Source organism: Cyprinus carpio, chromosome A6 (assembly GCF_018340385.1).
Source record: "Cyprinus carpio isolate SPL01 chromosome A6, ASM1834038v1, whole genome shotgun sequence".
Lineage (NCBI taxonomy): Eukaryota > Metazoa > Chordata > Actinopteri > Cypriniformes > Cyprinidae > Cyprinus > Cyprinus carpio.
The window spans coordinates 19895293-19909651 of record NC_056577.1 but is presented as its reverse complement, the minus strand read 5'-3'; the positions used below and the strand labels follow the sequence as shown (position 1 = coordinate 19909651).

Below are 14359 nucleotides of genomic sequence, written 5' to 3'. Positions count from 1 at the left end.
ACATGTTCACATACATGTACTTTATACAAATACACACACTATTAAAAGTTTAGGGTCAGTAAGATTTTTTGTTTTAAAGAATTTGATACTTTTATTCAGCAAGGAAACATTAAATTAATTGCAAGTGACAGTAATCATGATCTTTTAAGAATCATGTGACACTGAAAACTGGAGTAATGGTTGCTGAAAATTCAGTAAATTAAACCATTACCCCATTTTTTATAAATATATTATATATGACCCTGTCTGTGAAATCCAGGCTATAGTCTCAAACTCTAATTATGAGATAACAAGCATCAAAGTTTGATTTCAACCATTAATTTCACTATGATTTCAATCTTTGACATGGCCGTATACTCAGTCAATATTAAAGATATAAAGGTTATATTTTCACAAAATGTTCTACAGCTTTATATGATTTTATGTAGAAATCAGTAAATCACAAAAAAATGACTTTAGCAGGGTGTTCACAGGCAGGGTCACTTATTAGAAAACGTTTATTATTAACATTATTAACATTTAACATTTATTACAATGTTATTACTGTTTTTAAGCTTTTTTTTCCCCATAAAATAAATGAAGCTTTGGTGAGCGTAAAGCTGAGTTCTTTCAAAAACATTGAAAAATCTTACTCCCCCCAAGTTTTAAATGCATATATTTACATTACAGGCATTTAGGTGAGTATACTCTTATAGCATTGTGTGCCCTGCACATTATATAACAATAATAAGACAGCTTTACAAGTCCAGTGTTATATCATCTCATAAAAACATATTAACGATTTGATACCAATAAAATTGCCTCAAAGTGTTTGTCTTTATTGCTATTAATCTATTATATAATTATATAATTATATAATTCTATCACATTCATTTAAATAAACTGTATCTAGATATTTGGTTCGATCAAGTTCTCCTCAAACAGTCAAATATTTTAAGAAATTGTGTTTAGAGCCTTCAGTGTCCTCCATCGAGTGATACACTTTATTATTCAATCTTCTTTGATTCATAGGCTGGGTTAATCTTCCCCTCATCCATACTCTCTTCAATTCAACCAAGAAAGCCTTCATCCCTTGGATTTTTGTCAAAATGTCCCGTTTCTCCACTTGTTTTGGGATACCTGTAGCACAGTAAGAGTAGTCCACTTACAATGAGCAGGCCAGCTGAACCGATCCCAATCCCAATCCCTGGACCGACTTCCTGTTTTACTGGAGCAGAAGGCAAGTAGAAGTCAGGTGGGAAGTCTATTGTGAGATTCGCTAGTACAGAATTCATATTCCAAAAGACTGGCACCAGCAAACACACTGCAGTTAGCCAGTATAAGGAACCCGCCATCACAAAGGTCAGTCTGACATGCCCGTTGTCAACCCCAAAGATGGCATTTCTCACCGCATGTCCCGCCACCAGGTTTGCGATCACCCCCACACCAACAGCAACCATGCAAAGCACCTGGGCAGCTGCTATTTCTAGTGGAGTGAATGAATCTGTAAGGCTGATGCTTTTGCAGATCTCAGCCGAGTCTAAAATGTGGCTGTTGAAACAGACACGCCACACGCCCACCGAGGCCATTCCTCCCGTGATGACTGTCTGATTGTCCACGTACCATATCCTCCAGTCGTTCACCCCAGAAACAGAGGCTGTCATTATCCATCCTACAAACCCAAGCACCAGCCCTGCAAACTGCCGATGGACTGACTGGGCAAGGTAAGCCATTGCTAAAACAGCTGAGACCCAACACCAGGTGGTGATGAGTATTTCCTCCTCAGGTTTACACACTGTCCTTCAGCACCATGGCTACATCGCTGTCATAACACTTCTGTCAGATTAAAGAAAAGCTATTTTAACCTAAAAAGTATATTATGGAAAAATTTTGCATAAAAAAATTAATTCTACACACCAAGAACACCCCATTCCTAAAATATAGAGGCCACTAGTACCAGTCAAAAGTTTGAGTTTAGTAAGATTTTTTTTTTTAAATAATTATTTATTTTATTCAGCAATTAGTTTGATAAAAAGTGACAGTAAATACGTTTACGTTGTTACAAATATATATTTAAAAAATGCTGTTCTTTTGGACTTTCTATTCACATATGATTTCCAAAAAAAATGAAAAGACAAATAAAAAAAGGAATGATGGAGGAATACAAAAAAAAAACATACAACTATTGTCAACACTGATAAAAAGAAATGTTTCAGCAAGATTGATTTTTGAATCTGAGGAATTTGTGACACTGATGATAGGAGTGACGACTGCTGAAAATTGATATTGCTGAAAGCTTTTTTACTGTTTTACTGTATTTTGATCAAAGAAGAATTCTTAATTTTATTTTATTTTTTTGTAATCTTACCGACCCGAAACCTTTAAATGGTAGTTCATTTATTCATATGTAAAGATGCATTTATACTGTGTTGGAAAAAATAGTAAGCATGATATTACGTACACAACATGTGGTAAATGAAATAATTAAAATCATTAAATTCGAAATGATAAAAATTATAATACAAGTAAACAATTGACTTTTGTATTGTTATTGTACCGTACTTAAGCAAAAGAAACTGAAATAAATTAAATGCCAAAAAAAAAAAAAAAGTAAAATATTATTTGTAAAATATTTAACTTGTTTTAAGAAAAAAATCTAAGGCATTTTTCTATTGAAAGCTCAAGGAAAAGATATGATTCTTTTTCCTGGGATGTCGATAGAAAATTGACAGTAAATATCATGATTTCTGACCAGTCATCACAAAGTAAAAAGATACAGTAATGATTTCAAATGAATGTTAAGCTTTTTACTGAAATTTTCGAAAGGACCACAAACACCCCCTCTGGATTTTTTTATGGGCTTTTATATCTTTTATGATATGACAGTAAAGAGAAAACAGGAAAATACAGGAAGAAAGCAAGAGGAATGGGACATGACGCACATCAGATTGAAACCTGCATCCCAAAGTGCCACAGCCTTCTTGACAATTCACAAAACAAGTAAATGTTTGGAATATACAAAGTTCTTCCTTTGGACACAAAAGGTCAAAGTCAAGCAACCATTTGAGACCGAAGAAAATGCTTTTCACATGTAGTGTTTGTGGTGATGAGCGATGTTTCCAGAGGGAGGAAAAAGCACACTGTTGAAGGTCAAGCACAAGGCTATGCATTTGAGACCAGGCAGAGGAGGAAAGAGAGGACAAGAAGAGAGAGATAGATAGATAGAGAGAGAGAGAGAGAGAGAGAGAGAGAGAGATGTAATATTTCCTGCCTGGCTCCCTGCACACCTGGAGTTATCCTGTTCCAGGATAAGCTGAAAAGTCATTTACAATAATCAGTTTCTTCACGCACAGGAAAACAAAAATGGCAGAAATTAACAGAGCTTTGGGGAATTGATTTCCTTAACACTTTACCCACCCACACCCCAGTAAACAACTCCCCCATATTACATAGCCAAAACATGTCATATTTATTGTTGCAAAGTGTATTAAGAGCATTCAGTTGTTGTAGTTATGACCTTTTCACTATTTCCAGAAGTTTCTCCAGCTCTTGTTATCCACAATTTTAACTTTATAACCCCATCAACGTTTGTGTAAAAATTGAGAATGTATTTATACATCCTTGGCAATGTCAGTAAATAAACCTGCTTACCTGAGAAACCTTTTGAGCTCTGAAGCATCTTCTAAACTGTAAATCGCTTCATCTAAAACACAGAGCTCCTCACCTCTGCCGCTCATACCAAACTAGCGGAAATCACAACTTTGAGAACAGACAAGTACAACTGTGGTTAATGATTAATGTAGAATATTCAATAAATGGATAAAACAGGGTGGAGAGGACCAATGCCAAACAATGCTAATTACTCTGAATTACCTTCTGTTACCTTGCCTATTGCTTCAGCCTTTCCAGATGGTCAGCTAAATATAATGTATAGTTGTTTTGTAGATTATTCACTGTGAACGTCCCTATAGTGTATGCATATTCACACAATGTACTGTAACGTGTTATTTGCGTAGTTTTATCTAAAGTTTCACCTGTAAACACAAGCAGGTCACAGCAGGGGCGGATTTAGTGAATTTGGGGCCCCAAGCAAGTATGGGAATGGGGCCCTATACATTTGCACACATTTACCTATAGATCAACCTCAAGGTTCCTTTTTTGTCATGATGCTTGCTGCTGCACAATGGTGCCACTTTGTTGTGTCCAATGTTTCTACATTTTTTATGTACATGTTATAATGGGATTCTTTAATTTACATTTACATTTATTCATTTAGCAGACACTTTTATTATTTCATGTTGTAGACCACGAAATAGTAATGTTTTAACAAAAAACTAAATAAATTATAAAATGATAAACCTCACAATTGAACCTTTAAACCATCTTTTTAAGAAAAGGGATGAATTGGAAGTATAAATTATTATATCATTTAAAACGGATTTATGTGGGTCAATTTTCGCATTGGTCTGAACAAAAGTTGCAGACTGGATTACTAAAAAAAATGCACATTCATTCTCTGCCAGTAGGAGGTGCTTTTGGAACGTCAGAAATATAGTGTTTTCCCCGGTAATGGCTTTAAACAAAGCAGCTCAGCTCATAAATGATACTTTATCAGGTAGAATGAAAATGTGATTGAAACTTTTTTCAGTTCCCTTTAGAGGTTCATTCATATAAAAACTTAAATTAGTAACAATGAGAAAATGTGAAAAAATATAGCCTATATTGACGAGGAAAGTCCACTGATGAGTTACCAGCATAAGCCTACATTTAATTTGTCATTTTAACTTAGGGCTGTCAATCGATTCAAATATTTAATCATGATTAATCGCATGATTATCATGAGTTAACTCATGAATAATTGCAATTCAATCACATTTTTATCTGTTCTAAATGTTCCTTAAAATACCCCGGTTTCACAGACAAGGCTTAAGCTACTCCCAGACTAAAATACATGTTTGAGCTGTCTCAACTGAAAATATCTTGCTCTGACATATCTTAAAATATGTCAGTGTCATTGTTCTGTGTCAAGATGCACACCTGGAACATTTTCTTCTAAGGCATTTTTGTAAAAGTTGCTTAAATATCTTAATTTAACTAAGGCCTAGTCCTGGCCTTTAAGTTTTGAAACCAGGCCTTTAAGTTTTTAATCTAATTAATATGGAGAAATATGGATGCTTTATGTAATATATTTTTATTATTAGTGAAACCATAGTTAATAGAGCATGAAGAGTAGACATGTTTCATAGGTCATAGATGTTTTTCAAAGAACTTGTCTATTAGACACATAAAAAAAAAAAAAGAAATACCACGTTCTTATTACTTCTTTCTTTGCATTGAGCAATTTACTTACAGTACACAAACCTGTTTGTGTTTCCGCAAGACAGGGCAGCTCATTTCTGAACATGCAAAATGTACATTTATCATTTATTATTACATTTGTTTGCCTCTCTGTGACACATACCTACTGTTTTTTGATGCAGCTAAATTCTCGAAAATGTTTTCATTGATATATTTGACTGTTTGTTGTCAGATGACGGGATGAATATGAAATAGTGACTGAAACACGACCCATTAAGACTAACCAGCTCTCCCTTCCAAGATGTTAATCTGTACAAAAAGCCAGATTTATAATCGTGCCGTCGTCTGATAAATTTAAACAGGCTACAGACAAGTTGAAGACAATAGCTGTGCTGTGATTTCGGCTATTCTGCATGTAAAATTAGAGAAGCGACATATCTGTTTTTTAACTGTAAGCGCAGCTCCTTTCAGCCGCTCGCTGAACAGATTTTAATATCATATTTCAAATGATCAATAAAATCTGACAACAATGACTTCATTTTTTTTTTTTTAGTTACATCCACCTGACAACCAGTTATGGAGTTTTGTCCTCTGTAGAGGACATTATTTTTTCTTCTCTGAGACCTTACAAATCTGCATGTCCTGTACAGAGCACACTCAGGGCTTTTCAGAAATACACAATGTTCGGATGTTTAACCATGATTAATCCCTCTTGGTCTTTTAAAATGGCTGACATTAGTGATCAAATTCAACATATGACAATATTTTTTATTAAATCTGACTAATTTTCCAATTGTTTGTCATAAATCAACATCTCAGGAAAATGTTATGGGGTTTCAAATCAAAATATGACTGTTAATGATGTTATGATGTTACAAAACAGGACGTTGATTTCATGTCCGCTGTAGAGGACACCAGGACTAAAAGCATGTTTATTACACATTCTGGGAGACACAACCAATAATTAGTGGGAGAGATTTTATTTTTATATTTTTATGTGAATATTTTATGTTTTATTATGATATTGTTGATTATTATTACTATCAATCACTTCTTATTTCATTACATGTTCAACCAAAAACAAAGTAATATGCAAATTACATATACTTTATAGATACATTGTACATAATGGGACAACCTAGGCATTTTACTCATGTTGCATATATATCAAATCATTCTGTTATATCTAATTAGAGAATCATTTTTATACAAAGTCTGGTATATAAATAAAAATGGATTGTGGATTTAAAAGAAAAAAAAAACAGTTTTTGCCTTTCATGTCTATTTATGTCTTTTTATTTATTTTAAAAACAGGACTTTTTAAAGTCCTGGTGTCCTCTACAGAGGACATATCATAAAATATAGATAAAATAAGATTTTTTTTTTTTTTTTTTTAAAGCTCTGAATAATGTAATGACATGAAAAAAAAATAATAATTTAAATTGTTCACTGATACAAATAATGTTGTATTAACGTGCCACTATAATAACACTAAAACATAATTTCTTTATTATGGATTGTGGATTGTTTTAAAAAACTAATAATGGTATATTTAAAATTATGTACACTTACATAAGAGGAACAGTCATATTAAAAAAGTATTTTACCTCACAGATTATCAGACACTTTTGTTTGTAGAATAAATTAATCTTGATTGACAAATACATGTGCTATTTCTGCAATATTGTTGGAAGCAATGAATATGTGCGTCACTGCATCCATGCCATAAGGTCAGTATATAATATATAGTAACGGTGGACCAGCTTGAGCTCTCACATGAAAGACAGGAATTCATTGCATGCTTTAAAAGCCCTCCAAAATAATGTCACTGTTAAAGCAGCTAAAAAGTTATATTTTATGCTACAATCAAGTAAGACATGCTATCTTTTCTGTGCAATGCATCTTTTAAGAAAAACACTTGATAATTAAGAGGAACAATGTCAAATGCAATGCACTCATGATGCTGCTTTTCATTAGCTATCTGTAATACTGTCACTACTTAATATATTACATGTTGTGTAAGATGTAAGTTGTATATGATGCTTTTTTCCCTTCTTGAGTATATTCATTTGTTCACTTTGAGTCCATAAATTAAACATCAAACCACAAATATATTACAGAAGAAATTATAAATGACACATGCACATGACTTGGAGTAAAAGGCAGCTGGTATTTTATAGACAAGCACTGGATCCTTAGTGAAATAATATTTTAGAGTTTATGCAAGTCTAGATTCTTTAAACAGCAGAATACTTACAGTCAATCCTAATTCTGATGTTACAATGCATTGTATGGTGAAATACATCTATAAAAAGCGCGCAGACTAAAGTGGTAGTTTGCTTGGCTAAAATAAAGTGAAAGAGTACAATTCTAGCCTATTCTAGTTATATACAAAGATTCAAAAGGCTAAAATAAATTACTAAAAATATAACTGATTTATTTTTAACATGACCAGGAAAGTGACACGTCATTTGAAATAATGCACCATCAAAAAGTCATTTTCGGAAGTTAATTACAACCTCCTGGGGTAAATAGAAACACAGCTTACATGTGCAAAGCTTTATGCCACTGGGATTTGAGTGTATGTTTGAATCACAAGTGTTTGTATTGGCGTTCAGGCAATAGACATTTTGAGGTGTCTTTCATTGCCCTCTAGTGGTTAAAAAGATACAGCACAGTGAGTGAGCAAGACATACAGAGTGTCAAGTTTTGAGAGCACATAGGGGCAAAAAGGGCATGATCTATTTAAATAGATGTGAGAAAAAATTTAAAGCGTCTTTTAAAATGTATTATTAATTCACCATATAATTCTATGGGTCGTGTATCATTGAAAGGTCATGAAAGTATAAGATCAGCCGACAGGTGATTTGGTCAAATCACGATCTGAAAGTGCCCAGCACTTTCATGAGTCATGCCAAAATGCTGTCTGCCAGGGCAGACGAGGACCACTCAATATATGACCAGAATGCAATTCCATTGGCAGTAAATGGAGCACATTATGGACTGCTTTGGAACCCTGTTATTAAGAGTGATCACTGCATGAACTGTTTTTTAAGTCCTCAGTTGCTTATCCTCTGGTCCATTGGGAGACTGTCCATCAGACAATTGAGCTGCTCCTCCCCGAGTTTTATCTTGTCCTCAAGCTTTCGTTGCTCTATAATAAGGGCGGATTTCATCTTCACAAAGTGCTCATAGTCAGCCATATTCTCCTCTGACAGGTAGCTGGCCAGGATGTCGTAGACCACCCGTTCTCTCCTGTCCAGATTCTCCTTCAGCTCCTTAGCATCCTCATGTTGACGGATCAGAAGTTTGCGTTTCTCTGTCAGTGTACGCTGCGGAATGAAAACGAACGTTTTCAATCAATATCAAGTTTTTGTCAATCCTCCACAACATCAATCTCAAATGCTTTCCCAAATCCCTCTTTTTCAGTCTCACCCTCTCCTCCAGTGAAGCGTCTTCCTCCAGGCTGTTCAGGGCATTCTCTACTCTAGCCAAGCGTCCAGACAGAGACAGCAGAAGGTTGACCACTTTATCAAGATCTCCAACGAACATACGGAACTTTTCAAGTTCATTAGGCTTGCAAACACCCTGTACGATGGCCTCAACTTCCTCCCCGAGAGCATTGTTGTCCTGCACATCCTCCTGTAGACTCTCCTGAGCTTCCTTCAACACCTGCAACTTCTTGCTGAGACTGTCAATCAACTCTTGCTGCAAAGAGAAAGATAAACATGGACAAAGTCACCTGATATAACGGACTAATAAGAAGTATCTTACTGTATCACAGATGTGTTGCTACAGCATGTTAGTACCTTCCTGCTGGCAAGATCACTTTCATCGTCCTCCTCCAGCTCCTCCTCGGAGCTGTGTTCCACACTCTGTTCCTGCATGTCCTTCATCTTAATCAGCAGCTCTGCTTTGGGTGCAGATGTACTGTAGTAGGTTGAATTAGTCCCTAAAGCAGTGGCTGCCACCGGGCTGTCCTCCTCTTTCCTGAGAACCCACAGATTTTTGACTTTTATGAGAAACATAAATTGATCATAATATAAACAACTGATCCAAACACCACAGAATTACTTGTGACATTATTAAAAACAAACAAACAAACCAACAAAATCAATGATGTGAGTTTGAGGCGGGATTATGCGTTTGCCCAAACAATGGCAGACAGGGGTGAGTTTAAGAATGATTATTTTCACCCTTCTGCTTCAGTGACTTCAGATTTACACAAAGTCTGCCAGATTGCTAGATGAGTCAGTGCCCAATATTTGCAACAAGAAAAATAAACCATGCTTATGAATGATAACTTGAATGAAAAAGTAGAATAGGAAAGGCTACAATTTAAATATTCACGAAATACCCTTCTCAGATTTCTTTCTTTTTTTTTTTTTTTTTTTTATGAAAACCACAGTAGGGCTCAACAGCGACCCTGAACTACTGATTAAAAAATCAAAAATAAAAACAGAACATCAGACACCCAAGCTCAATCTGTCTTCCTACTCAACAGGTTTGCAATTAAGGGTAAATTCTCATAATAAATAATGAAATACAAATTTGGCAAACTGGGGTAGGAAATAGGAATACAGAAAGTTTTCAAGTAAGAAATACTGACTTCTCTACAGAGTTGCGAGGAGAGAGCGGTTTAGGTGCAGCTTTCCTGCGCTGTTGGGCCTCCTCCAGTAACTGCTCTCCCTGAGGGAAAATCCCCTCCATCAGATCCATGGTGGTCTTCATCTTACTCTGGTCTAAAATGTCCACTAGGGACTTGTCTTTGTCCATTATGTCTCTAGCTAGCTCCTTTGTTTTTTTGTCATCATCTGACTGCGAGGGATGTGAAGACACTCCGTTGCTGCTTTGATCTGAAAAAGGGATCGTCTGCAGGCTATGTAACGCATAAGATACTGGGTTCATGTTGGTTTGTGGACCCTGGTCTTTCAGAGGACCCATATCTGCTTCTCTCAGACCAGGCCCCTGGTCCTTTTGCCTGGTGTACGTACAGAACAGAGAGTATGACTGATCTGGGTTCCCCAAACTCTGAAGAGGAGTTCCTCCAGGTCCTTGAGAGCTGACAGGGGTCTCGATGGGCAGGTCAAGATATTGTCGACTTTCTTTTTCAATGTCACTCTCGAAGTGAACAATCTTAATGGGAACTTTCTTCACTGATGTGTTCTCATCTTTAATCCTATCCATCCTGAAAAAAATAACAACAATGAAAACAGAAATATTATTCTGGTGAATGAAAGAAATAAAACATAAGAAAAAACAGGGAAACTAGGCAAAAGAACAAACACAATAGGAGCAAGCAAAACAATTTTCATGGGTATGATCTGTGTGGAAAAACATGAAACTTGATCTTTTACTTAAGGCTAGTAGGCTTTGCATACAGGAAAATGTCAGTTCCTGTGACCAAATCCACGCATATCGTTAGGAATCATACAACTATATCACTGAAACCCTCCTGTCCAGGTTAAAACCTTGGTTTTCTCCAGGTTTCTGATGACTACGGACTGTAAGACTGCTAAAAAGTTCCCATATTCCAAAAAACAACAACAACAACAACAAAAAAAAACCCCAGAAATTATATTCTTCAACAGCCATTAGTCGAGGTTCGACTCTTATGACTGATCTGCAGAACTGCAGTACACATGGGCAATCTGCAGTAAGGACACATATGAATAAGCCCCTTGTATGTGCATGAATACAATAAAGAGACAGTCAGAGAAGCACTGTCATTAAATTACTGGGCTGTAGGGAGAGTTTCCAGCGATGGTTTTAAGGAGCCCAGCTGTGGTTTGCCAGTGGAAATCTCCCTGAATTCCAGCACAGACCTGAAAGAATTCCTGAACGGCGGAATTTAACTCTAAATAAAGAAAGTCTTACCTTCCAGGAGCTTCATCCTGTATGGAGACAGAGACAGGGGGCTTGTCAGTCAGCCTCTGGGGAGCAAACTGGGGCGAGGGTGAACGCTGCCCCTCCATGGTGGGCTGGGTCGGGCCAGCGGTTTGTTGAGTGGGCAGGACAGCTGGAGGGGGAGGAGGTGGAAAGGGAGGAGGCACAAGCTCTTCTTGTAGCTCCTCCTCCCTGGTTGGCCCTTTGCTGTGCTCTGAACCCTTCCAGGGAACAGAGGCTGAAAGAGGGGCGGAGCTTTGATTGTTGATAGGAGAAAGTGAGGCCAAGACTCCTCCTGATGGTCCAGGCTGGACCTCCTGAAATTTGCTAAGAGGAGGGGGTGTGCCCTCAGGGTATTTGTACTTCTCCAGATGGGGCAAGAGAACAGAGCTCTTGTTTTTGGAGAGGGTTGAAGGTTCACTGCAAGTGCTATGGTCAGAGAAATGCGGTGCAGTTTTATGATGACAGGATGGAGGATCTAAAGTCTTTTTCTCCAGTTCTTTAGTCAAAGCCAAAGGAGGTTCTTCTGGTTTCTCCTTGCATACGAGTTCACTGTATCCTTTTTCATGTAACCTAAGGAAACAATGGACAAATTAAGTAAAATTTGTAGAAAAATTCTTAATCTACCAATGCATGCAATTAAAGAAGATTTATCAAAGGCCCAGACTCTGAATTTATTTTGTCCTTTTTGGTGCACAAAGCCTCACTGTGTTCAGCGTAAATCGATAGGCAGGCAGAGATTTCTCCAACATTTCACCATCTCTCCATGGTAACTCCCAGGCTGGATGTCATACCCTGCATATTTCTGTTCCCACAAGCCTGTCATGCTGTGGAGAATGAATGATCTTTCCTCTGAAGCAACTGGCAAAGAGAATGCTTTTCCCATCTTAATCTTGATTGTTTCCGTTTATGTTTTATATTCTCCCTTGTCTACTCAGATTTATGGAGGGCAGGGAGGAATAAGAAGGCTATTGTGTGAATATTTTATAGAACATTGCTTGAGAAAGAGAAAATTCACTAATATTACAACAACCTACAAAAGTAACTTTAAATGAGATATTAAAATGCATTTCTTTTTTTAGACTTCGCAAGCCACCTATTACAGATGTCTATTAGAGATGGGTGACGGTATATATTTATACCATGCAACATTAGAAATGTGTCAACTGATAGAGATTCTACTGTACAATAATTTTGGTGATACCTCCCATAGTCAATATGTGCAAATTAATTATACCAATTTAAAAATCTACTGAACTGCACAGAAAAACACTGGAAACTGAATTACCTAATGGAAGTATAGAACCAGCGGCTGTACTCCAAAGAAAGAGACAAAGAGATTACAGAAGAGTAAAGTGAGTAGCTGTAGAATGGATAGTGGTTATACTACAGTTAAAAGTTTGAGGTCTGTAAGATTTTTTTAAATGATTTGAAGGGAAGTGTCTTATGCTCACCTAGGCTTTATTTATTCAATCAAAAAAAAAAAAAAAAAAAAAAATTATATATAATATATATATATATATATATATATATATATATATATATATATATATATATATATATATATATATTATCAATCATTACTTCAGTCTTGAATTTCTCCTGATTTAGAAGTTGATTTAGTGCTTAACAAACATTTCTTATTATTAATGTTGAAAACTGCGTAATATTTTTGTGAATATTAGGGGTGCACGATAAATATCGGATGATAATTAATGTGCATCTCGTCAGTAAAGCCGGTTCTCTAATCAGCGGTACAAGCTGCGCAAATCCACGTTCATTATCAGCAAGCATGGATTTGCACAGCTTGTCAGTTAACAACGGCTCTGTGTAGTAACCGCTGCTCTATGTGAAATCACGCACCTGATGGAACTTACCACTGATTAGAGAACCGGCTTTACTGACGAGATGCGCATTAATTATCGGCCAATATTTATCGTGCACCCCTAAGGAATATATGAATATAATATCAAAGAACAGCACTGGAATATTTATTTATTTTTAACAATGTAAAAGTCTTTACTCTCACTTTTGATCAATATAATGCATCCTCACTTATTTAAAATTTTAATTTTGAAAAGTGAAAAAATCTTACTGACCTAAAACTCTTGGGCAGTGTACAAAAAGAAGACAAAAGGCAAAGTGCAGAAAAATGAATGAAGGAAGCATCAGATGCAGAAATACAGAGTATGAACTTTTAGAGTCATTCTCAATGTTATATGATTCATGCTTTCATTGCAGATGTCATTACATTAGTAAAGAATGCATGCATGTACTTTCTGATAGTATAGTCTAACACATGCATTTGATCTCAACATGAACTGGCACGCAGAACGTCTCCGTTATAATACCATGTAAGCTTTTGTCCACAGCACCCCACCTATAATCAAACATCAGTCTCTTGCCAACTTCCCTTGCTTGATAAAGTTCATATGACAAAACATCTACCAGTACCAGAAACGTCTAATGGAGAGACATACCAAACCTCTCTCCACGTGGATAAGCAACTCTATGTTTTCATAGTTTACTAAGCATTTTACATGCAAACACTGACCTGTATTCACCAATTAAGTAAAAATAGAATGAAGCCAAAAAAAGAATCGTTAATGGTAACTATAAACTAAGAAAACAACTCTTACGTTGAATCTTACAGACTCAGGAAGACTTCAAAACTACTCATGCTCATGCTGCTGTCCATAAAAAGTCCATAATCCAGGTACTCATGCTTCTGTCCATATAAAGTTGCTATAAAACAACTAAATAGCAATCCTTGCATTAAATATGAAACTTGGCTGTATGAGAAGCAGCGCTCACCTCTGATGATTGGGAGTTCTCACCTCAGCGACAGGTGCTTCCTGTAGCCCTGAACATATGTAATCTCACCTGGGTGGGGCTAAAATGGTTGTAGCTCAATTGAAATGTTTCCAACTGGATTTAGTCCACACTAGCTGTACTTATAAAGTCAAGAGTTGCAAAAAAGTTTTCTTACATTAGAAGTCTCTGTCAATATCACTTACTGAAGTAAAGAATTCTTTCAGCTAGGACTTTTCAGCTAGGACATTCGATTTTTATATGTTTGCACGCAAGTAAAATGACTGAGTGGGAGACAGGAAGACTTTGACATTTAAACAACGATTTCTAAGAAATCTCATAGCGCTATGAAGTGAAGATGCAGGTCTATGGTATAATTCATAGT

The 14359-nt window shown here is 36.2% G+C and overlaps 2 protein-coding genes across 12 annotated transcripts in view; both read right to left on the bottom strand.

The window, feature by feature from the left end:
- Positions 1-334: 334 nt before the first annotated feature.
- On the bottom strand, positions 335-3760 carry LOC109090946 (claudin-34-like). 2 transcript variants are annotated; one of them, XM_042758327.1, is made up of 3 exons: positions 3631-3706; positions 3267-3292; positions 335-1815 (listed from the first exon to the last, which is right to left on the bottom strand). In XM_042758327.1, exon 3 carries the CDS (start codon positions 1710-1712, stop codon positions 1050-1052), a length of 663 nt encoding a protein of 220 aa, XP_042614261.1. In that variant the 5' UTR covers positions 1713-1815; positions 3267-3292; positions 3631-3706; the 3' UTR covers positions 335-1049. The 2 variants fall into 2 exon arrangements, with proteins under 2 accessions (XP_042614261.1, XP_018960322.1); XM_019104777.2 differs by lacking the exon at positions 3267-3292 and having other exon boundaries at positions 3631-3760.
- A 3667-nt stretch (positions 3761-7427) lies between these two features.
- The window catches only part of LOC109090267 (protein Shroom2-like), a 53141-nt gene continuing 46209 nt past the window's right edge, over positions 7428-14359 (bottom strand). For 9 of the 10 annotated variants that reach the window (XM_042758320.1, XM_042758317.1, XM_042758318.1 and 6 more), the window contains 5 exons: positions 11155-11736; positions 9887-10465; positions 9087-9267; positions 8713-8985; positions 7428-8609 (listed from right to left, as the gene is read on the bottom strand). In XM_042758320.1, coding sequence (XP_042614254.1) covers positions 8337-8609; positions 8713-8985; positions 9087-9267; positions 9887-10465; positions 11155-11736 — 1888 coding nt within the window. In that variant the 3' untranslated portion in view covers positions 7428-8336. Of the gene's footprint in view, positions 8610-8712; positions 8986-9086; positions 9268-9886; positions 10466-11154; positions 11737-12451; positions 12527-14359 lie in introns of all 10 variants that reach the window. The other variant, XM_042758326.1, reaches the window with a different exon arrangement.